Here is a 26,164-nt window from a genome sequence, read left to right as displayed (position 1 = left end):
GCCTAGTGCTTAAGGTGCTGGATTACCAATTGGAAGGTTGTGAGTTTGATTCCCATGTCCACCAGGCTGCCTCTGCTAGGCCCCTGAGCAAGGCCCTCAACCCTCAGTTGTATAAAATGAGATAAGAATTTAAGTTGCTTTGGATAAGTGTGTCTGCTAAATGCTGTAAATATATATGGCCAAAGTTATATGGATATCTGATCATCACACCTATTGTATCCTATAGAATTACAGTTTCCTTTCACTGAAGCTACAGGATTTAAACCTGTTCCAGCATAACAATGAATTTGAGCACAAAGCTATAAACTCTATGAAGACAAAAAAGTTGGGGTGGAAGAACATGAGTTTAAATTTTTTAGGATACTATATCTACAGCATCTGTTATCTACAGCACGCGGTGCCAGACCAGGGCCAGGAAGTTAGTGAAGGATCTCAGCCATCCCAACAATGGACTCTTTTCTTTGTTGCACTCAGTGAAACACTTTCGCTCCTTGAAAGCAAACAGAGAGAGAATGAGGAGAAGCTTCTTCCCACAGGCCATTTGGAGTTTAAACCAGGAAACACCCAGGATCTGGCTCTAGATCTGGATCTAGTACTGGAACTCTCCCCTTCACTGTTTTTCTGCACACTTTTTTTTCACTGACACTTTAACTCTGGATTGTCACTTTAACTCTGGACTTGCAAAGCACAGTGCCACATTATACACCTTATACACAGCATAGTGCACATGGACACTTTAAGGACAATAATTAAAACCATACGCATTTATGAATATTTATGTATGTGTATATACAATATTTTTTTCACTTATATTTTCAGATTTTCATATTTCATATATATATATATATTATATAGTTTATACTTTTTTTTATTTATTTACCTCCTTTTGGTTATATTTTTTATCCCAAATTGCATTCCTTATGTTTGAATACCGGAAAAAGTATTTCACTGCATGTTGTACTGTATGTATGTGTATGTGACAAATAAAATTTGATTTGACATGGTTTTAATATTACTCCATTAAAATGTATTCTATAATTTTGCATCCAATGTTTCTGTAACAGGTTCCATATCCACTTTGACCCAGTCAAGGATAAAGTGCTTAGTAAAGATGAATTAATGAATATTCTGTTTCAATATTAGGTTTTAATTCCGGGGTTTGAGGGGTCAGATTGTGAGAACCTTTGATCATTTTGCAATGTGCTAGACATGGCTATGGTGTTATCTTAAAGCTTCTTCCGTATCCACTCTATAGAAAGTGTAATTTGCATCTATTTCTGTTCCAAAATCTCCTTAGGTTCTAACAAATTAATGATGTACTGTAAATCAAGCATAAACAGCCATGGTGCCAGAAACAGTTCAGCTCGAAGTATTTATTTATATAACGCTTGCATAAAACAATCAAAGTTCATCTCTAGCACTTGATGGGTTGCACTGCAAATGCGTCATTGTCGGAACATTCACCACTCTGACCAGCTCTTCTGTCTGTTGTGCTTTAAGCTCTTCTATCTGTGTGATTTATGAAAGTCGGTTCTATTCTTTACCGTCCTCATTAATCACTCTACAGAGATCTGGGCTGGCCGTGGAAAGGAGCAGTGCAGATGAAATCATTTGGGATGCTGTTAAGGTCACTAGCTGAGTAGTGAGTGTTTCTGCCGAGAACTGCGTAAAAACTGACTCATCCTGGGGGCATGCTCACTGCTCGATGCTTCAGCGAGCACTTTACTCAGAACCAATTTTGATCTCAGCCAATTTGTCAACATATTCCACCCCATAGTCCACGAGCTCCGTAATGCATAACTCACTGGCATTTAGCAATTAACCATGTGAGATAATTCATTATAAAACTATTCTTTCTAAAACAGGTGCATGCATATGCAAACACTGTGATCTGTTGCATGTTTATGACAGTAATAATATTGTTCAATTGACACATATGAACAAATACACTTGGATAATGTCTGCTATATGATAAAATCTTACAGTTTTATCATATAGTAAAAAACAAAAAAAGAAGCATGTTGGAATCATAACAAACTCTGGTTTAAATCATCCTAAGAGTAGAATAAATATGTTTCCCAACAGTTTGGCCCCTAATCTATTTAATGTCTTGAGAGATTCTGTTAGCGCTGTGATTGAGGACTGCATTGCAGCAGTCTGATGTGAGCAAACCAGCACAGAAGCACCCAAGAGCCTCATTAAAAAGGCTGCAACTTCACAGACTTTGATATCAACACAACAATAGAAAATTGTGAAGAGGATTGTAAGGGACGCCCAATAATTAACAAATAATCTATAAATATTTACCTGTAGTTCCTATCTCTTCCAATGGATCATGTGACTTGAGAGGAAAATTCTGTTCTAATAATAGAAAAAAAAAACATACACAACCCATGTCACAACCTTACTGACACTTATTTAGAAATGTGGGTTATTAGTGCTAATGTGTGAAAATCTTGTATCCATTCTGTCAGATCTTGGTGAGCGTTCAAGTGTCAGTTGTTCAGTTCAATTTGCATTCTATAGCTATCAAATATCAAGCTGAAAATTTGCAGTTTAGGTAAAACAGGATATTTACAAGCACAGTATCAAAAGTTAAGTATATATAGTGTTTAGGTTATGATGTTAATTTAAGATTGTACTGTACCTAATTGAGTTCTTTTTTTTTTACTGGTGTACACCTTTTGCAAACTGATATAGTCACAAAGAAGGATATATGTGATCATGGTGTGACGATGGGGTGTTCATCCTTAAGTCAGTATTAAGTCCTTAAGTCACTTATGTCAGTAGTGTTACTATCAACCCTTCTTCTTAGCACAAGGTTACTTTTGTTGATATGCACAGTAAAAAGGTGGACAGTTCGGAAGATATTTTCTAAATGTATGAATTAGAAACACATTTGGAATAGCATGTTGCAACCTCCTTGATTTTCAGAACAGTTTAAACTTTACAGCATGCTTTTAGCTTTTACAGCATGCCCAATGTGTTGTTCGGGAATGGTGGATCATGTGGAAATGATTGTGTTTCACAGTCGCTGCAAAATGGACAGCCATTGGAAAGACTTAATGCAAACAGAATTTTCCAGCTCAGAGACAAAGACCGTGAAGGCTAAGTAGGGAGTGAAGAAAAAACAACTCACTGTCATGTTTCTGGAACCATTTAGTAATTAAATGTGTCTCATGGCATTGTATATTATGTCAGTTTAAATGTAATCTGTATTCCCAAAGGGAAGGAGTCATCAGCAATGATCTTGAGATATGTTGTACTTAGATATTCAGACATGCCCCAGACAAGAAAGCTGAAATTCTGATCAATGATATCTTGATTGTAATTATAACATGTTCTCAAGAAATTAATTGAAATCACACTTAAATAGTTAAGCATGGAATAAGAGCTGATAGAATGGTTTAAGTCCCTTCGTTGATGCAGGTTAATACAAGAAGTAAAAATATGTTTGGGAATAATGAGTTAGATAAAATTATAGGCTTTGTTACAGGCTTTTTTTTAAATGTGTTGATCATAATCTGTGTAGTGTATATAGAAAAAAAAGTAAAGCCACAGCGCCCCCTGTGTGATGTGGGGTGTGCTTGTGTATGTATACAAGAGGTGTATCATGTTCATGGAACCTGTTAATAAATAAATTAATTTCTTCATATAAGGTGACTTCAGTGAGTCTTTAAAGAAAATGACCCTTCATCAGTTCCAAAATTCCAGGTGGAGACTTGAGCACAAAACATACAAAGTAAGCAAATGGTCAAGACACACATCAAAAACCCAAGAGCAGAAAAAAACCTTCATTAGATATTTGTAGAAACACAAACGATAATGCATGAGGAAGTCTTCTCTAATGGCCTGTGAACAGTTTGTGGTTTATCTAGTGAGTTTTTAATGAGTTGCAGGTGGGAGTGTTCAGAACTCAGACGACCTTCAACATGGATACATGAATTGACTGGGAAACCTAGTTCACTTGCTCCAGGGGTTGCTCCACAATGTAGGGTGCAGGAATACTTCACTTAAAATTTGGACAGTTTTGTTTAGAAGCATTTATTTTCTTGCCTGGTCAGTAAAAAAGTTAGCTGATCCAGAAAATCATGACTGAGAATGTATGATTTTTAGGCTGGTTAAGGCTAACATGTGCTTCCTCTGGAACATTTAAAACCAGCCAACCACATCTTATCAAAGTACTTCTCATATGGCATCACAAGGCAGTGTAACACTCTTCAAGGAACATATTATCCTCTCTCTTCTGCATGCATGACCTCACAGATGCCCATGATTGATTAGGTTGGTTGGTTACTACAGATGACTGTAGCATCATCAGGATTCAACCTTGCAATCTCCAGACAATAGGGGGAACACTTTACTGTTGCACTTCTTAGGAGCCTTATATTCTATTTTAAGGGTAAGAAAAAGTCAAACAAATTATAAATATTAAAAATGCATAATGTTAATTATTGATCACTGCAATAATAGAATAGTTTGCATACAATACACTCACTGTCAATTTTATCGAGACATATTCATTGGTGCAATTATCTAATTAATGAATCTTGAGGCAGATTTGCAAAGCAAAAATAATCAGATACAGGGCAAAGAGCTTCAATTGATGTTCATATCAAACATCTTAATCGCTGTTACTTTGATTGTGGCATGGGTGTTGGTAGCAAATGGGTTGGTTTGAGTTCTTCAGAAACAGCTGATGTACTAGGACACAGAATGAATTGAAAAACAAAAAATCACAGAGTGAGCATCATTTCTATGGTTGGAAACACCTTGCTGGTCAGAGGAAAATAATGAGATTGACTACCTGCAAGGATACGATAGCTAATATAATCACTCTTTTCAGCTGTGGTGAGCAGTACAGTAGCTTATCCACCTCAAGGTTTCTGAGATTTTTCTGCTCACCATGTTTGCAAATAGTGACCAGCATGTCACATAGAACAATCGTGTCACATAGATCTCATTCATCCTTTTTCTTCCTTGTGATAATTGACATGAACATTAACTGTAACTGCTTGCGTTTATGCATTGTGCAGCTGACACATGATTGGCTGATTGGATAATTTGCATAAATGAGCAGGAGTACACACTATTTATATAGAAAAATTAAATGCATTATATTTTAGATTTTCTACAGTCTCATTCTTGAAAGTTCAACAGACTATGCAATATAAATGGTCAGATTTGGAACAGATCCCGTTGATTTGTTGTACTACAGTATGTGCAAATTCAGTCTTCATATTGTTGAAACCCACTAAATATATTGTTTACAATAAAACAAGCTGTACTAGAGAAAATACCGGATGGAGTGTATAGACCATATGTTTAGCAATGATGTCTCTATAGATTACCACAGCTGTGAAACATAAAGTAATGCACAGTATTTGTCCAAAGGTCTCTCAACAGATACCCATTCCAGAATACCTTAACATTCTCTTTTTGGCTCAATAGACACATCACTATAAATACGTGATTCTTAACACACAGTGTGAAAGCATCTGCATGCCTGTACATTCTAACATATGTTCTTTTTTAGTTTTGATTTGTTTTATTAAATGACCAAAATAGATGTTAAATCCAGACATCCTATGTTGTTCTAAAGCATTAAACATGCATACAATCTACACTAAGGTTGAGAAAGGGCAGTAAGAAATTCTTTGGGTTTTTTATTAAAGAAAGATATGAAAGATACTGTATGTATGCATGTACATATATACAAAATGTCAGTGTAACTGAACATGAAATTGTAAACCAACTCAAAAGTCACAAAGTCATTATTATACAAATATGAGATGTCTGATACATGGTGTGTATTTATTTAGAGCATGTATAAAAGCTCAAACAAGGCTGCCATGAGACCTTGCAATAAATTCCATTCCATCAAATACATGTTCTGTAACAAAATGATTTTAGTATAAAAACCCCATGTAGCAATGAATCATGTTTAAAAAACAAAATTACAATTAATTATACTTAATCTATCCAGTAGGTCAGGACCTAGAGACCATTTTTGGCAAGTAATTAACCAGTTAATAGGTGCAATACTTAGAAAGGGGTTTATTTATGTCTTAGGTCTTTGCTATATAATGAAAAATAATATAAAAAATAATGGATGATAGGTACACTCTCTGTTGTAGAGTTCAACATAAACATATATTCAACATATATAACCTTTTTGCCTTAGTGTAGTCCTCCATTCTTACTAAGACGAGATGTCACGTGCACACCACATTATAATGAATCATACTAATCATGGCATTTAAAAAAAACGTCATTCTCTGCCTTAATTTCAGAACCGATCCAGTAACCAGCACATCAGTCTAGTGGGACTTGTCTGCTGACGTAGCAGCCCAGATCTGATTTAATTGTGTTTCTCATTTCATGAAAAACATTTCAGGCATATAAAACGTGGCGAGGTGGGTGAGGCTATTCAAAGAGACACCAGTCGCGGAGGGAAAGACGCCAGGAGTCTTTTACTGCTAACTTCTTTGAGATTAGAAATCACCTGTTTCAGCACCACGGTCAGCGCTCCAAGAGGGGCCACACGCTCATCCACAACAACCTGAGCACATGTAAGGACTTCCTTTCTTACTCATATGCATTATACCTACTTATAGCTTTCCATGTAGAGCGTTTTTTACACCTTTAAATGCTTACTGCAACTAAGTTATTAGTTGCCATGCATAATACTTTGTTCGGAATTTTTTCTTTTTTTCCAATCTTTGAAAATGAACTTCATTCTAAATGCAGTCTGACATAAATTGTGTTTCTACTAATGCATTGATGCATTTTTTTTATCTTACTGTAACCTATATCAAGTATTTATAGCCAAATGTTTAGTAATATATTTGTGGTTTTAGAAACTTTTCTCGAGATTCCATGTATAGAAAATTTCGCGTAATATGTGAATTTGTTCCTCCGTATTCTGCATGTTACGCATGCATCTGACAGACCTAGGGATTATCCAACTGCTGGAGGGAAAGAAAAAATATATGCTGCTTTTGTGCAGGTTTAAGGCGATGTTACATAGGAGTGCCTCTCAGCTGCTGTTCCTCGTAGCGATCTGCAGTGTCTTTTACACGCGGACCCTCAGTTTGCCGCTCGCTACTACACGGTAAGAGAGCAACAACTAAACAATGAGGTCTTCGTGCATTTTTATATAACTTTTTAGTGGGTTTTTTTGTTTATGCCATTCTTGAACATTCCTTTTTTTGCATCACGGGAATCTGCACGGTCATTCATGGCACAGTCTCGCAATATGTAATGCGTTGTGCGTAATTGGTAACCGATAAGTAATAACTATGAGCTTATGTAAATTTTGAGCTACACATTTTATGTTAAAATGAGAAATTTGACTGTCTAAATGTGCGGCTGGGAACTAAACACGTTGTAAATCCGTCTCCAGCGTCTCTTTTCTATGTATAACCTGCTCTATCCGATATACTGTACTTAACACATCAAAGGTTTAGGATAGGATTATAATGATGTGATGTGTTTATCTGTTCAGGCTTTAAATGAGAGTTTTTTGCATCTAAAATACATTTTTACACAGGTACAAAGCGAAAGTACTAGCTTAACTAGTGTTGCTGTACAATCCCATAACACATAGACTATAATAATAATAATAATAATAATAATAATAATAATAATAACAATAATAATAATAATAATAATAATAATAATAATAATAATAATAATAATAACAATAATAATAACAATAATAATTATTGTTATTATTATTGTTTTTATTATTATTATTATTATTATTATTATTATTATTATTACTATTATATTCAGATGTCTCAACACTGTTGATAGTCTTCTGAAAATTGATTTTCTTAACAAGGTTCCCTCTTATTTGCAGAGCCAGTCGACACGCAGACGGTCTGTTTACCAGCGGCTACAGCAAACTGCTGGGCCAACTGTCAGCCAGACGCTACCTGGAGTCTCTGATTGGCAAACGTGTCAGGTATACTCACTAAGTCCAACATTCAAATACGCTTCCCAAGAGCAGAATAGTAGGCTGCTTAACCATAGGCGAAATGCTCCAGTCCTGTGGATTGATATCAGCCTTTTCCTGTCCTGTACTCTCGTGTACGCTTATTATATTGGGATAATTAGTGCTGAAATACAACATTGTGTCTTTATTTAGTCTTTTTTCTCATCTTCTTCTTCAAAGTATGTTATTAAACATTAAGCTGCTGCCAAACTGCAGTCAGTAACATATATTGTATATGATAAGTAGACTAAGTAGAAATATTTGACCTTAAGTGTGAGAAACAGAAAATTATTTAATTATTTAAATGCATTGAAAGATGTCATGGATTGGCACAGTACAAGACTTGTATTAGGTTGGAGCAATGAATTATTATGTGATATGGTCTGATCTCAATAGATTTTGGTAATCAGATCAGATAATCATTGCACTTGCCTCTCTGTTGGTGCTAAAAATGGGAATTTAAGGGGTTGGGTTGTCATTACAGTCGTTGTAACATAACAGTCTAAAAGTTTTTATATTTGTTATTGAGTTCTTATAGTTTTACAGTCATTTGAAATGAATAGGATGGGTTTAATATGAACTTCATTGTCAAACCAGGCCTAATGTTTTCTGTCAGTGGAAAGTTCCAGAAGCCCTTTTGGAATAAAAAACAATACCTAACATATTATTTTATGTAATTTAATAGTTATAATATATAATATTAAAATATTTTAATTTTTTCATTGTTGATAGGGGATTATCCAGGTTGGGAAATGATATAGTTATTTGAAGTGATGACTATAAAAAGTAATAAAACCAACAGGTATCAGTTCAAAAGAGGATAAACTCATTAAATAAAGAGATATTAAGAGAGTGTGGACTTGTTTGCTGTCAGAAATATTTGAATGCACCGCTTATTTAACATTGCTTAAATATTCAGATAGATAGTGTGTATTTGAAAGGAAAAGGAGCATGTGCTTAGGTTAAGGATCATTTCAGGCAAAACTACTCATTGTAACCTGTGCAGCAAAATAAAACCGGTGTAGTTTTTATTTAAACTCAATTTAGTACATGCATATGTATACTTAATGCAACTCAGTGTCTCATTTCATTTCAGTGATGATCTGGTGGAAGGACAGATGCCAGTTAAGCGTCACTCTGACGCAATATTCACAGATAACTACAGCCGTTTCCGCAAGCAAATGGCCGTAAAAAAGTACCTGAACTCTGTCTTAACAGGAAAGCGTAGGTAGGTTTCCATATATTCAAGCTCTTTTGACCACATAAGATGTTTCAGCCTGTATGACTATAACATTATTGGTAAGTTGGATGGTTTTATGTATTGCACCTTCACCATATTGTATGTACCTTCAGCCTAGAAGATCCTGCCAGTGAGCAAGAGGATTCCACTGGAGGAGAAACCTCCTACCGGGAGAGCTATGACGATATAACTGTAGATGAGCTTCTTAATCATATACCACTGGTAAGTCACAGACAAATGGCAAGATTGGCCAGTACGTAATGGTTAAATTGGGAAGTTTACAATAATTTATGTTAGCTACCAAAATTCAGTTTTACTTGTTGGAGAACTTCCAGTGGAGAAATTCAAGCTCCTTGCTCACTTTCCTCTAGTTTAACTCTTGTTTTTATGAGTATGACTGTATGAGTGTGCCTTTGGAAAATAAGAATGATATATAAATAAGAACGATTCAGATAATCTCTGAAGAATCATGTGTTTGTTTGTTTGGCTGCTCATGTGTCAGTTATCAGTCATGCTCCAATTCTCTTTGTCTCTCTGTCTTTATCACTGTCTGTTTCCTGGCTGTTGTTTTTCTTTGTATTAACACATTTGTGTAATCATCACATACATTTGATTATGAATGCTTGATTCTTTCTCACATTTCTCTTTCCTTTTCTTTGTTTTTTTCCTTCTTTCCCCTCTCGTTTCAGCCACTCTGAAGACCACTTGATAAGAAAACATGATTATCAGTGACTGTAATAGACATTCCATATACAGAGTCTAGTAAAGGATAGCAGCATTTTATTTTGAACTTATGTTTCTCAACATTAAAAAATATGTGAAATGTGGTTACTTATAAAGTAAAGGTTTACATTGTATATAATAAGTACACTTTAAGAGATGGTGACCTTGAAGGTGTATGTGTAGTGAGTTTTGGCCCAAAAACAGACTTCTACATTCTCTGTAATTTCATTAATAAATTGATTGAAAGAATCATGGACTGGCATCTTACAATCAGAGAACAAGCATTTGGACCCGAAGACCACAATTGGAGCATCAACTAGATCCCAGCAGTACTGCATTAGGTTGGAGCAATGAGCGATTATGTAATATGGTCTGATCTCAATGAATTTTGTAAATCAGAATAATTTTATAAGAATCTATTGCTGTTGCTTCTCTTTTGGTTCTCAAGAAAAGGGAATGTAAGGGACTGGGAGGGACTGGGGTATTGGAGAATCTTTATTTTTGCCATTCAATGATAATAAAACTTTGAAGAGCCATTCAAATGTGGGCTGTGTGTATTGTTAGTGAATTTGGTTACAACCCACTGGCTTTTAGTACATTATTTTGGCTGCCAAATGCCTCATGAGTTGACAAATGGCTATATCATTGATCATAAACCAGTGAATTATATACATCATTAACCAAATCTGATACTTTAGTTAGTTGTATGTTTCAGTGGACATGTATTAGATCAATTTTTGACACTTGAGATGAATAAAAAAATTCTAGAAGGAAATACACACGCACTCACACAAAATATACACAAAGGTAATGGAAAAATAGCTGATGTTGTTTTTTTCCCCTCAGAGAAAAATACATGCAATTCAATGCAACGTTATCCAGACTAATCACCTTTATTATAACCTATGATGAAACATTTCTATCCTGTTAGAATGGGTTTGTGTCTTGCTGGCCGTGCCCTCACCATCACCCTCATCACCAGCACAAGGCATGAGGTTCACTGAGTATTTGATGTCTGTGAAAATGACTCACCAGTTTTCAATGCAGATGAAAACCTATGTGAGATTTTATACCGGTATATGAGGCAGAACTCTCTATAGCCATCGTCAACACACCAACTGAGAGAGTTACATGTTAAAGCCTATGCTCAGATTACTGTCTGTGTGTTGGAGTACTGATTAAAAGGTCTTGAGTTCAAATCCCAGCACTGCCAAGCTGACACTGTATGGCCTTTAAGCCTTAACTGTTGTATAAATGACTAAACAACTGTATATATGAGATAAATAGTTAGCTGCTAAATGCACAAATAAAAACAATTAAATGATTTACCAGTGTCTATGTGGGTTTGCTCTCAATAAGTTTTCCTCCCTCCTCCCAGAAACCATGTTAATAGGTTGAACGTGATGTTAAAATTGCCACTAGGTGTGAATATACATGCATGCATGTGTGTATGTGTGAAAGTATGTGTGTGTGGTGCCCTGTAATAGACTGGCATCCCATCCAGGGTGTTTCCCTATATTGCAGTTGTTCCCGGTATAGCCTCCATATCCAGCATGTCCTTGAAAAAAATCTTCATGATAACTGAATAAATAAAATCAATTTCATCTTCTTGATCCTTATCCTCTATTTCTCATAGCTGTAGCTGACCCATTCTATAATGGATTGATAGCTTGAGATAGATGAATAGTGTTAATATGACATGACTGGTGAGTCATTATGTTTACTAGTGTCATGTGTAGCCTTGAAAAACTGAATCATAAATGTCAGAGGCTGCAGAATGCCAGAGCAAACATTCACACAAAGTATTAAGAAAAAGCCGAGACTCTAAAATTAGAAATCATGTCTGAATAACCATCATGTCGAGTTAATACTCATATTAGCATTGACCGGAAAGGTATCATTTAATTCCTTCTGGTATCAATATATCCCAGTTTAGTTATTCGTCAAATCAGAGAAATATATTTGGCTTAACCAAGGCTTGCTTTGTACAATTAGTTGATTAGAAATGTTACTCTGGAAGAAATTAAGTTCTGACATGTTTTGAACTTTGACTTTTATTACTAAACTTGTTACAAGATCATTTTCAGATTAAAGTGACTGAATACACGGCATTCAACTGCTGTAAGTTTGTTTAAAACCACACAATCTGCTAATGAATGAATCTGAAGTTAAATATCCTGGAAATAACTAATATATATCATTAGCTAGAATTTGAATCGCTACCTAGTTAATTGCATTAGCTACAGGAATTTATGCTCAGGAAACTGAAGAAAATTGGAAATAGGATTTACTCCAAAAGATCAGGAAGCCACTTTGCTAAAAAAAATTTTTAAAGTAAGGAAATAAATTGAATTAGTTTTAGTAAGTGTGGCAAAGCCTACCAACTATACTTCGCAGTTTAGCAATATACACTTCCCTCTTTAAATTCACTTAAATTATATAAGATATAGTATACAATGATAAGTTAATGATAAGTTCAACACAGCAGAACACATCGTAAATGATGTTTCGACTTGTACATTAATTCGTACACTCCTTTTTTCCTACCGAGTCACTGAGTTACTATTAAATTGGATGTGAAAACTGAATGGTTAGAATATTCTGAACACTTCTTCCAAAATCTGACCATCTTATGCTTAATGAGCTCATAAAAGCTTATTTAGCTTATTGTATCATGTTTTTTTATAGGAATGCCTGTTCATTATAATATTGCTAGATACATTAATAGGTTAGGAAGCAATAGGTTACTAGGTGTGAATGAGAGGTGAGAACCAATTGCGACGCTGGATTGGGTTGAATTCTGGTGAATATTTAGGTCATCAATTAACACTTTGTCATGTTCCGCAAATCATTCCTGAATATTTTTTGCAGTGTGCATGACCTGTTTCAGTGATTTGTGTTGCAGTAGCTATTTTGTGGGATCAAACCAGTCAGGCTAGCCTTCACTCCCTAGGCATCTCAGAGAGTCTTAGGCACTCATAGCCCTGTTGCCAATTCACTGACTGTCCTTCTTTGGAACACTTTTGGAAGGTACTAACCATTACATGCCAGGATCAACCAATAAAACATAATATTTTGGAGATGCTTTGACCCATGCATCTAGCCATCACAATTTAGTCTTTGCCACGGTGACCCCAATCCTTATGCTTGCTCAGTTTTCCTGCTTCCAACACATCAACCTCGAGAACTGACTGTTCACTTGAAGCATAATATATTTCACCCCTTGCCAGGTGCCATTGTAAAAAGATAATCATTGGTCAGTGGTTTTTAATGCGGGTCTAAAACTGATATCTATAACTATATCTATATCTATATATATATATATATCACTACACAGTGCAATATATATTCACTATGTACTGTTTGTCTTAGAGTAATTGAATTGTAATACAGTATATATTTAAAGTTGTACTATAATTGGATTGTGCTTTCAGTTTTCCACATCTGCCTTATTGTGATATTCTTTAAATCATGAACAATAACTAGTAATTGAGTGCTTACATTTACATTTCTTATTCATGGCAAATGGTAAAAACGGTAAATTGACTATCTATATAACTCTATATATAAAAAAGAAAATCTTTATATTTGTTCACTTGGTCAGGGACTGAGTCCCAGCCATCCAAAATCCCTGCTGAGGAGGTAAGTACAGCAAGAAAAACACAACACAGTTGTTGTTTTTTTGTTTTGTTTTTTTTTGGGAGCATGATGCAGTGCAGTATGTGATAAGTGATTTAAGGTAGGTGGGTGCTGCTACACTTTTGGCTTTATAGGCAAGCATCAGTGATTTAAATCTGATTTTAGCAGCTACCAGAAGCCAGTGAAGAATAGAAATAGCGAGAATAGAAATGGAGTAGTGTGGGAGGACTTGAAGAGGTTGAAAACATGTTGTGCAGCTGCATTCTGGATTAATTACTGAGGTCAGACCTGTCAGAACCGAGTTGTGGTGGTCAGTCTTGAAATGACAAGAGACGGAACAAGCCTCTGTGGATAGAAATGGCTGGGTCCTGCTAATGTTCTAGAGGAAAAAACAGTTAGACAGTTAAGCTATGTGAGGCGAGGACATTTGGTTGTCCATGATTACCCCAAGGCTGTGTAAAGTGACAGATGGAGAGATCTTGTCCAGGGAGATCACAAGAGCTTGACATGGGCATGCTTATACAGCAACTCAGTTTTGCTGGGATTTAATTTTAGCTGATTAACTGACGTTAATGATAAGAGTGTCTGCCAGACATGCTGAGGTCCATACACAAACATGAGTGTCTGAAGGAGGAAAGAAGAGGATGAGTTAAGTGTCTTCTGGCTTGCAATGGTAGAAAAACTGATGCAAGGATATGATCTTATCAAGAGTGTGGGTATAGAGAAAGAACAGAAAAGTAAGCAAGAGCCATGCACTGAGCCTTGAGGGGCACCAGTGGGGAGTCTTCGTGGGGCAGATGTGGCTCCCCACCATAAAAAAATATCATCATAGGTAAGAAGCAAACAATTGCCACGATGTGTTATAAAGCTAGATAAAAGGGTAGCTGCTCTTTTTTTTTTCTGAACTTTGCAGAAATTTACATTTCCAAAAAAAAAAAAATTTTGTTTGTTTCCAAACTTAAACAATTCAGTTTTAAATTCAGATACTGCATGATAAACGTTCAAAAATTCAAATGTCAGAAATATTGAGCTAATTAAGATAAGATCTATATTTCAGACAACTTTTGAACGTTTATCATCAACATTGAACGAAAACCTTTGCAATGAAACAGTTTCCACAGTGATGTTAAAAATGTTATGCTGAGTAAATACCCAGAATAACCATTTACATAAAGTTATAGGTGACCAAACAAGGACAATGTGCCTGCAGATTATATTCCACCAAAGCAGGAATCCTTTATCATGTCAGTAACCACTGTGCATCTATAGCCAGAAATACTGTAATTTCTTTGGTGGTTGTAGGAAACCAAAGAACCCATAAGAAACCCATTCAAACACGAGGAGAAGAATTGTGATGCCTTCCTTATCTATTTCTCTAGAACATAAAAATTGTGATTGCTGAACGCTAAGTTAATCTGTTTTGAAAGCATGTACTCTTCCCTGCAAAACTTAAATGCTGGCCTAATTTACATCAAATCTGTATTGTTACCCCTGACTGCTCAGCTTATACCCCTAGTAAGTATAAAACAAAAACAAAGAAACAAACAAAAACAACACTGGCAAGGATGTGCACATATTAATCCTACTGCATAAAAATACTTTTATTTTATTTGATGTTTATCATTCAAGTATATAAAAGTCATATTCAAATATATAGCTCTTTGCGAGTCAGACAATAATGTCAACGTGCTCTCTAAGATGATACTTCATCTGAATTGTCACAGAATCCAAGTTGTAAAAGCCATTTGTTATACACTACACTATTTATCAAGTATGACCACATTTCAGATAAAACCAAGATCAATCCCGCGTATGAAATAGCATGGTGTAGTTCAGATGCTAGATGATTTTGCCCAGCTGTATGGACACAGGCAGCTCATTAGTGCTCATTACTGCCAGGCTAAATGGACCAGGGGAATGCTGTCCATAAAAATAGACAGGACTCTGTCCACTACACTGACCAGACCCTCTGCTCTGGTAATTGCTGCTGTACCACTTAAAACTGTTCCCCATAGAAATGGACAGCCAGAAACCACTATTCTGTGAGAGGAAAGACAGGCTTTTAGAAACTTTTATATCATTTAGGTTTTTGCTTTTTCATCGACATCCATTTCCGAACTGGTATTTTCCATTTTCTGGTCAAATATTTCTCTGTAAAGAATGGCATATTTGCAAAATTGTTTGTTAAAAATGTTTGTGACATTTTAACCAGAGAGGTGACTGATGTCACACCGTAATGTAGGAGTGACACAGACAAAAAAAAGTGGATGATGAATATATTCACTAGTCACATCTGTAAGTTGATGCTGATAAGGATGCTGCATGTGCTTTAATTAAATGTTCAAGTAAATATCAAATAAATTCTACACAATGACTGTGTAATGTCATGGTGGGAATGGTTTCTAATTGCTTTTGCTTCAATTCACCATTAAAACTTTGATATCAACTTCTATGAAGTGGAGAGGTGTGCATGATGCCAATCCATTATTGGTTAACTATCTTAAATAGGCAGACTCTTTTTGGACACTTGGCATTAAATCACCCTGGACACGGTTGCAGCTTCAGTTAATCCTTATGCTATGATTTTTATTATCAGTAAGTTACATATATATGGGTCTTGCCACAAGTTTGAAAGCACACAATTGTGTAGTAAGCCTTTGTATGCTGTAGCATTACAGTTTCCCTTCAAGCGGTTCAGCCCAAACCTGCTTCAGCATGACAATGCACCTGTGCACAAAGCAAGCCCCATGAAGACATCAACATCAGTTCCTTAGACCTCAGCTGAATGATCACAAAGATTTTAAAGAAGAGTGGAGCTTATTATAAAGCAAATGTGGAATGTCTTGAATGGGATGTTCAACAAGAATGTATAGGTGTGATGGTCAAGTGTCTGGAAACATTTGGCCATATAGTATAATGTATATGGAGTTTCTGCACTTTGACAGCTCTTCCACATTTTAGGAATTGGTACATACCTAAATAATGTAACATGATACACAACATTATTGTGAAGACTTATTGCTTAAAAAGCCTTAAAAAGCACTGAAAAGCAGGAAACGCAATGTTTTGATCAGCTGTGGACGTCTCTCGGCCCCTTCTGTTCAGCTGTGGACGTCTCTCGGCCCCTTCTGATCGGCTGTGGACATCGCTCGGCCCCTTCTGATCGGCTGTGGATGTTGCTCGGCCCCTTCTGCTTGGCTGTGGACATTGCTCGGCCCCTTCTGCTCATCTGTGGACGTCGTTCGGCCCTTCTGCTAAGCTGTGGATATTGCTCTGCCTCTTCTGATCGGCTGTGGATGTTGCTCGGCCCCTTCTGCTTGGCTGTGGACGTTGCTCGGCCCCTTCTGCTCGTCTGTGGACATATTTCTGTGGACGTTACTCGGCCCCTTCTGTCTCGCCACGTTCCTCGCTCCTCCCACCTGCCTCGCCACGTTCCTCGCTCCCCCCACCTGCCTCCCCGCATTCCTTGCTCTTCCCTGATTCTAGCAGGGACCATCCCCCATTTGGACCTTTGATGGTTCTGGGTTGGTGCAGCGGGAGCCACGCTTTAAGGGGGGGTACTGTCAGGAATGGCTGGGACTATTCCCTACCTAGACACTAGGGTTTTCTTTAACTATGAAAATGTCGACTGCTTTTTTGAATTTCTCAACTAAAAAATTTTTAGTCTTACAACACATAATGGAGGGTGACATATGTACAGAAACAACTTTTGTCTTGTATTATATCAGGGGAGTCCTCCTTACATCACCACAATGAAGTGAGTAGTGATACCATACAAGATTTTTAATTGAGTGATAGAGGAGCAAAGTAGAGGAGTAAGATTTAGCCTATGTGCAGATGATTTTTTTGTAGTGGGAACACCTTAGGGATTATTTAGTAATCATAGAAGAGGTGAGCATTTAGCCATTTTTTGAGGATAGTGAAGGATTCTGGTAACTAGATTGAGGTTGTAAATTCATTCCACCACCAGGGCCAGTCAGTTTGAAGGTTCTGGAAAGGAACCTCATGCCTCACAAAGGCACTACCAGGTGTTACCTTATTGTTAACTTATTACAAGTTATGGGAGGGAACATAAATCTCGCTCAGTCTTTCTGTTCCAGACAAGATCATGTACGTGAGAATTCATGCTGAATTCACTGTGGCGGCTCAAGGAAAACTTAGCATGCTGCTGTATTCTGAATTACACGAAGGCAGTTGCTGAGGCTGTTTTGAAGACTTGAGAGTAGTGCGCTGAAGTAGTCCATCAATTTTGAGGTAATAAAAGCCTAAAATATTGAAGTGTATCAGAAATCAGTTACTGACACACTCACAATATACAATGCATGCCTCCAATTTAGAATCGTACAGTAAACTATAAAAATGTAGATTATTGGTACTACATACAGTAAAGAACACACTATAGGACTTGGTCCAGTTGCCGGTTTCTGTATTTAATCTTTCATCTTGTTCTCCAGGCCAACAACAATAGAATCTAAAGACATACAGTCCCAGTTAAAAGTGTCAGTGACTAATGGAAGGAAAAGAAAGACTTTTAACTGTGAATAGAAATATTTGCTGTCTATAGCAATATAAAAACTGATGAATCCCTAGTGGTAATCTATTGCTTGTTTAAGACAAATGTGCAATGAAGCAGATAACAAAAACTGGGCAAATTTCACAAGAAAATATCACTCAATTACTCAAGACTGTCTCCTGTCATTAAAAGGTTAATTCTATAAAATATCTAGCTGCAAAATTAGATTTCTTTGTCGAAACAAATTGGGTCACAAGCAGGTAGGAATCTGTCTTGCTGTGTATGTGAATATATGTGTTTGTGTATAGGTTTTATGTAGAGCACCTTTAAGACATAGTATGCCACAATGACACGTTCAATTGCATAGTTCCATTGGAGCTGATGTATTTTAATAAATCAAATGGAATAGAATAATAGGGAGCCTCTGAGCTCTTTTCCATTTAAAAGGTCATCACTGAAATTAATTATATTGCAAGGAAGAAATAAATGATTAAATATCATTTGACCTCAATCTTTTTGACTGCCGATCTATTTTCTAGCACAAACCATTTCATATATTAAATGTCTCCTTATCCAAGAACTAATGCAGTTATTCCATGAATCTAGCATCTAAATAAGATAGAATATGGGATAAACATAGAGGCATCAGTAAGAGTCACATTTAGCCTCTGCATCATAACACAACCTTCTAGGTTATAGAAAGTCATCACAAAATGGATGGCAGGGTGCAGGAATGGCACCTGAACTGCCAGCTACGCACTGACATTTCAGATGGATCTCAGTATGCCTGAGGAGCCAAGAGTGACAAGGCAGAGACGGCTCTGACGCATCTCCAACTGATGCTGGTGGAGCACAAGCTCTAATGACTAGCTTGGCAGTCCAATGCTATTTTTAATGTGCTCCCATTAACTGGTCTTCACCATTCCCTGTTGGAGGATTCCCTGACTTAATGACTATGCTGGTGATGATGGAGTATGAGCAGTGTTCAGTGTTCCAAATCTGTTTTGTAGTCCATTTCACTCTGCAGATAAACTGAGTACTTTATCACTGAAGGTCCCAAGAGATCATGAGATCAACTCAACATAGCCACAGACTTTGTTGTCTCCAAAATCTATTTGATTAAAGAAAAAATATAACTATGCTTGTATCCAAAAGTATTGGAACATTGGCTTGCTACATGCTGAAGCTCCTCCCAATTAAAGTGGATGCATTTCTCTGTACATTGGCAGATAGATTCTCTGTACATCCTGCTACCATCATGAGTTATCATTATGCTGAGCTCATATGTTTTGGATCATTAGCAGATCCTTTCTTCCTCCACATTTTGTTCTTGAAATCACTTTGGAAGAGCTTAATCTTAGCTCCTTTGTTATGACCTCTATATTTCTGCTCTCAAAGTTTTCATTAAATTATGGAGCATGATACATGGAATCCCAACCAATGTTGGTTTTAGATTTTTCTTAACTGCACATACAGTCTTTCTTCCATAGCCAACCTGTTTGTTAGTTCACCAGCTAGTTCATCAGTTGTTAGTACACCAATAATTTCTTTTTTATTCAGGACAATTTAAAATTCTCTCACGTCTTCATGTTGGTTCATCCTTTAATAACAAATGTGGTCTTCAACGACAAAATCCATGGTTCTCAAAGCTATTAATTAAACATTCAATCTAATATGATAAGGCACAGATAAGACACAGCACGGTCACAGCCAGGCAACAAGACACACCTATCAATCACAAAAAGGGTTGATTAAAAAAAAGGATGTTCAACACATCCAAATGTAAATATCAGCAATTCTGATCCCAAACCCAAATGTCTTTGGTGTATAACAAAAATTAGAATTGCCCTTGGCATTAAAATACATTCAGAGGGGACTGGTTATATTATGTTTGGGTTTCCAGTGTGGTTGCAGGTTTTCATTCCAATCAAGTAAGGGTTACTCCTGTTTTTACCTCTTCTTCTTGGTTGGAATGATAACTTGATCCAGCCCTTTCTGTATAAGACAGGACACCCATTATCTATACAGTACAATAAACTGCAGTTAATTTATCTTATATTACTATATTTTAGTTTCTTTCTCTTTTCTTTTCTCATGCTGAAAATATGAAGCATTTACAATATGAAGAGTTTATCTAAATAATATGCCACATGGTTATAGATTTAAAAAGATTTTTAAAAAATTCTTAAGGTAAAAGCTGCAACTGAAGTGTTGCTATGTGAGGTAGTTTGTTTGAAAGTTGAACCAAATAGAAAGATATTTGTCAATGAAAACGTCTACAGCAAGACTTTAATTATAACGTTCAAATAACTTTTACAGAAAACTTGACTCTCAGTCAATTACAGTATAATGCTAGTAGTCTAGGTGTGGCTTGGGTATGTGGTACAAACATCATGAGTCATGACAGGAATTCAACAAAAACATTCACACCCTTACCGTAAAGCTCAGTGAAGATGTTCAAATGGTAAAACTATGTATAGAAATTTGTTCTAATTCAAACTTTGATAAACAGCTTCTTAACTGTATTTTATTAAATCTTTCTGCAGTTTTTGAAAGCAAACCCTAATAATTCCCAGGATAGGCTTCAGATCCACTGTGACCTTTTGACACTGTGACCAGTTGATTTTAAGTTAATTAGAACAACCTAGTGACACTACATGGTTCATTTCAACCAGCAAATTTGACATGGGCATAACATTTTAACACTAATCCCATTTATCAAACTTACTTGAATGATTTCCTGAATGGACCATACAGTGTACATCAGATGTATGCAATCTTCCCCAATGTGGATCACTTCCCATTTTTTTTAGATCTTGCGAAACTTGGAGGAACTGGTCACCCAAATGAGGATGGGTTTCCTTTTGCATCTGGTTCCTCTGAAGGTTTCTTCCTCATATCATCTCAGAGTTTTCCCCCTGCCACCATGGCCTCATTCTTGCTCATTGGAAATAAATAGAAGCTGCTTTGCGACAATGTCCATTTTTAAAAGAGCTATACAAATAAACTGAATTTAATTTTATTAATTGAACCTGCATCCTTCAAACAAACATGCTAATAGGCTTTTAAACTACTGCAGCTCACACAGTTGATTCCAAATGATTACATGCACCTTGGCTTAAAAAATATTCAATTTTGATTTTGCACAACGTATATTTCATGTTCCTCTAGATTTTTTCACTTTAGATTCAATAGATCAGAATCATAGTGTGTCAAATTTTTTACAATACCAAGTCAACTGTCTCTTTAAACTGTCAGAAAGATTACAGAGATTGACATACCCATGTTTAAATGCTTCCGATTGGCCAATTGTCATAATTATAAGTTAACTGGAACTGTACCTGTGTATTATCATGTGCCATCATCAGTAAATAGCAAACAGATCCAAAAACCTCTACTGCTTAATCGTGGTCAGAAACAGGAAGAAGGTCGGGTGATTTACAAAGAGGATTTTGAAGGCAAAGACAAATTCACAACTCAAACACCACAGGTAAGACAATTTGATACTGTACATCAGGTGTAGAACAGAGTTGAGTGTGTGGATGAATGAAAGTTCAAAGTCTCTGTATATGGTGTGTTGATTAAGAAATGTGATATGATGTTCAGGTGTATGTAAGCTTTTCAGTATGTTTTTTTTTTCCCGCACGTTGTAGTTTGTTACCAGCTTTTTGGAGAAATGTAAAAAATTAGAATTTTTTTGCCCATAATAACGTTGTGTTATATGTATATGGAGGAAAGAGTTTTTTAAAGAATCCAAAGAACACCATCTCAACTGTGAAGCATGGGAGTGGCAGCATATCCCAAAATGAAGGGGGATTATCCTTTAGAATTAATAAATCAAAATCTCAGGTTGTTCAAACACACAGAAAGTTGACTTGGTTGCAACTGGGTCTTCCAGCAGAACAGTGATCATAAGCATACCTCCAAAATTGTAATAAAATGGCTTAAAGAAAACATGTGGAAGTGCTAGAATGGCCATCACAGACCATTAATGAATGAATATTTGTAGCTCATGTTTGAGGCCCATAAAACTGAGTTCCACCCATTTTGTGAAGTGGAATGAGTAAAAAAAAATCATTTCAGAAGAACTTTCATATCATACTCCTGCTCCTGAATGAGCAAATTAAAGGATAATTAAATGTAACTAATGCAAACCTTGTCTGATTGGCTTCAAATCATGAGGTACTGCAATTTTATATACAGACTGTGTTGCTAAGTATAGATAGTTGAATGTATTTCATTTACACACACAATTTTAATTGATTTTTTAATACCTTTAATTATATGCAAGAACACTGACTGACTGATAATTGACACCTAGTATGTCTCAAGCTGCAATATTCAAGGATTACTATTTCCAACATGCCATCAAGGTCACATCTTTGAATAAAAAAAGTAAACAAAATAACTAATTTCTACTATAAGGTAGACTTTTGTGACATTTACATGTCTTTTCAGCTTTTTTTAGAGTTTTGAGTTCATTAACAAATTCAAATGAGTAATTCTTTCTAGACTCTACTAGTAGATTCTAGTGTTTCTTTCCCCTCAGAAACCCTACAGTTAGCTTAGCATGAGAAATGGACTATTGTTTCGGTTAAAAACTATAAATGCAGCTGTGCAAATGCTGGTCCAACTGAACATTTTTGTATGATTTGGTTTATGGCAACATTTACACACTGAAACATTTACTAAAAGATGGATATTTGAGGTCCACTGTCCACAATTCCTACATCGTGTAACATGGCAGATCAGGGTCATAACAATTGCCACAAAGCTTAGAGTAACACCAACCAAAAGACAAATCCAAAATGGTGGGCACAGAGAATAAATGTAATCCAAGATAGTTAAACACTAATAAGGCAAGACAAAGTGATAAACAGTAATAACAGCTCAAAATGTATGCTAGTGGATTTGCAGACATCAAGGCTGCTTTATATGTTTGTCACAAAAAAAACAGCATAACCAACAAGATAAAGTTCAACATGTGGGGGAGGATGCCATCTGGTGTCATAGTGGTGAATTTCCCGTGACTGATCTAACATAATACTGCACCTCTGTTCAAATAGGTGCAAGAGAGCAAAGAAAACAGTGTTTTAGATTTTTTTATTAATCCTTCCACCCATTCCTTTATTTTCTGAACCATTCACCAACACACAGACATGGTCTCAATCCACTGCAAGACACACACTTTAATTTAGAGATAAAAATCAGCCTACAGCACATCACTTTGGATTAAGGAAGGAAACCAGAGTACCTGGAGGAATGAAACGGGATGATGTGCAGACAGGGTAGGTGTGTAAATCAAACCCTCATCCCCCAAACTAATTGCACAGATCAGCCATAATATTAAAACCACCCAGCTAGTATTGTGTAGGTGCCCCTTGGGACATCAAAACAGCTCTGACCATTGAGGCATGGACTCCACACAACCTCTGAAGGTGTGCTGTAGTATCTGGCAAAAGAAAGAAAGAAAGAAAGAAAGAAAGAAAGAAAGAAAGAAAGAAATTTCCATTAATTTTGGTAAGTAACAAGATACTGTCTTCATCAGTTAGACTTGTTTGTTCAGTACAATTGGGTAACTTTTTGCAATGTCACTACTTTATCCTGCTGAAAGAGACCACTGACGTGGTCAGATGCCCATTTGCAAGCAATTTCGGTGGTGGACAGGGGTCAACATGGGCACTTTGAAGTAAGAAGCTTTATACATCGCAAAATGCAATACACTATACATATATTCTGACACATTCCTATAATAGAAAGCATTTTCTTGTATGTCACTTTGTGCTACAGTTGCTTTTCTGTGGGATTAGACCAGACTGGCTATTCTTTGCTCCACATTCTTCAATGATCCTGTCACTGTTTCACCACATGTCCTTACTTGGGTCACTTTGGGAATGTACTATCCAGTGCTTACCAGGACCATCCTGGACCTGCTGATTTGGAGTTGCTATGCTCCAGGGCCCGTATCCCTAAAGAATTTTTGTGCAAAAAGTGGCTCCTAGCGGCCAAATTCTAAGAAAAGTCATGACGTTTTATTTGAATTTCCCCTAAAAGTGACACAAAAATCCCAGTTAATATAAAAGCTATTCCTCAAGATTCCTAGCGCTTAAAAGGGCTCCTAAGGCGAGATCTGCTAAGAGCAGGGAAGATGACTTTTAGTGGCTTAGGAGTTCCCCTAAGCAGCTGCACAAAATGGCCAACAGAGGAGGCATGAGAGATGTCCTGCAAACACTGCATGACAGGGAATTATTGCGACACTACAGATTGGATCGTGCAGGAATCATGTTCGTGGTGGATCTCCTTAGAGATGCAATTACTTCACCAACTCGACGCCACAACGCTATTACACCGGAGAAGAAAGTAATCACAACCCTGAGGTATTTGGCAACAGGGAAAATGCAACAATGCAGCAGTGATGACTTGGGTCTGTCCCAATCCTCTGTCAGCAGAGTCATCACCCAAACACTGACAGCTTTGTCACAACCTAATATTGTGACACAATTTGTTTCATTCCCACTGGATGCCCGCACTTTACACACACATAAAAGGCCACGCCAAGGGCCCCAACTAAACTATAACAGGTAAGCCAAACAATACAAAAATCATGGAAATGAAATGCAAGCAATATGTTAGAGCATCCAAGATCCAAGTAGTGCAATATTTCCATCAAATAATTAAAAATCCTGTATTCTATTGTAGGGCCCACAAGACAACAAGAGCGGTGGTGGAGCGTGGCATAGGCCAGCTTTTGAGGCGCTTTCATGTTCTCCACAGAGAGGTGCGGCTGAGGCCTGAAAAAGTCAGCAAAGTCATCAGAGCCTGTGCAATATTACACAATATTTGCAAGGTTAGACAGATTGCAGAACCTCTGGAGGATGGCGATGAGGATGAGGATGAAGACAACGATGAGGATGGTGGTGAAGAAGATATTCACATTCCACAGGGGAACCTAGCCCAGAGTGGACTGCCTTACAGGGCAAACTTCACAAATTTACATTTCAGGCAAGCTGTAGCCCCATGTCATTTGAGAACTTGTGATGGTATTAAGAACTACCTCAGTTTTACTGCACATCACCTGCAATTGTTAAATGCAAGACACAGAACACAATCTGTAAATGGTTTATTTTTTAGGTGTTCAATTTTAAGGCGGTAGTACTCCTCCTGAAGGGAAAGGACTTTTTTGTTGTTCAAACACATCAATTGTGAATTGCAATCTTCTCTCCTGCAGGGATGCTGACGGAGCAGGTGCTTTGGTTGGGAATGGTTTGGAAGTGCATGCTACAGAAATACATAGGCCTAGTTTAATTTTTTTTTTTGATTAAATTAATTTAATACAATGAGCATGGATAACACATGAAATGGCTTCTGCAATGAATAAACACTGTTGATATGAATAACCCTGTGTCCTACCTTTGCTGCATTTCAAGGGCCTGCATCATTGACGCGTCAATCCCTGTTGGCAGCCCGGTGACACTGACAGAGTGTCCCAGGACTTGAAAGACAGTGTCGGCCACCTGGGACAGCCAGTTTGCAGGTGGTCCACCCCCTAGAAAGAGACAGTCAATGAACACAGTACTTAGGCATGTAAATTAACTTTGCCAGCAGGAGCAAGTTGCCAGATTATGTGGTAGGCTATAGTATTTTGCTCACCTGAGAGTGAGGATTCCCGCTTGTGTGCTGCAATCTCATCCTTTGCCTTGGACTGCAGCACATACCACCTTTTCTCACAATCGTCGCCTGTCCGCACCACCAGTGGAAAAGAGGCATTGATTGTTTGGGATATTGTGTCCCAGGTGCACCTCTTGCCTTGGCTAGTGACAGTTGGGCCAAATTTTCCTCGTAACATACCTTTATGTTCGTTCACCAACTGGGCCAGCAACAAACCTTGCTCCTCAGTCCAGTTCGGCTTGCAATTCCTTTTTTTCTCCATTTTCTGTGTTTGTAGGATATTTGTTAACAAGCCTTCATAAATAGACCAGCCAGCAATCACAGACATTGATAAAAGCTGTTACCCTCGTTAAGACCACACTGAGTTGTAACGTTGTAATTT

General features: G+C 36.9%; 1 protein-coding gene across 1 annotated transcript; it reads left to right on the top strand.

The window, feature by feature from the left end:
• Positions 1 to 6,314: 6,314 nt before the first annotated feature.
• Positions 6,315 to 11,262, top strand: LOC113655365 (vasoactive intestinal peptide). Its single transcript, XM_027165872.2, has 6 exons — positions 6,315 to 6,572; positions 7,010 to 7,114; positions 7,865 to 7,969; positions 9,096 to 9,227; positions 9,353 to 9,461; positions 9,929 to 11,262. Coding segments are annotated over exons 1-6 (462 nt in total). The 5' UTR covers positions 6,315 to 6,570; the 3' UTR covers positions 9,938 to 11,262.
• Positions 11,263 to 26,164: the final 14,902 nt, after the last annotated feature.

This window comes from Tachysurus fulvidraco, chromosome 4 (genome assembly GCF_022655615.1).
Source record: "Tachysurus fulvidraco isolate hzauxx_2018 chromosome 4, HZAU_PFXX_2.0, whole genome shotgun sequence".
NCBI lineage: Eukaryota > Metazoa > Chordata > Actinopteri > Siluriformes > Bagridae > Tachysurus > Tachysurus fulvidraco.
The sequence above is the reverse complement of the archived record's forward strand: the minus strand, read 5'-3'. Positions and strand labels throughout refer to the sequence as shown.

What these genes read in the sequence shown, in the direction of transcription:
- LOC113655365 (XM_027165872.2), top strand. An exon ending in TTGCCGCTCGCTACTACACG is followed by an intron (nt 7,115 to 7,864) that starts GTAAGAGAGCAA and finishes TCTTATTTGCAG; the next exon opens with AGCCAGTCGACACGCAGACG. An exon ending in GTCTTAACAGGAAAGCGTAG is followed by an intron (nt 9,228 to 9,352) that starts GTAGGTTTCCAT and finishes ATGTACCTTCAG; the next exon opens with CCTAGAAGATCCTGCCAGTG.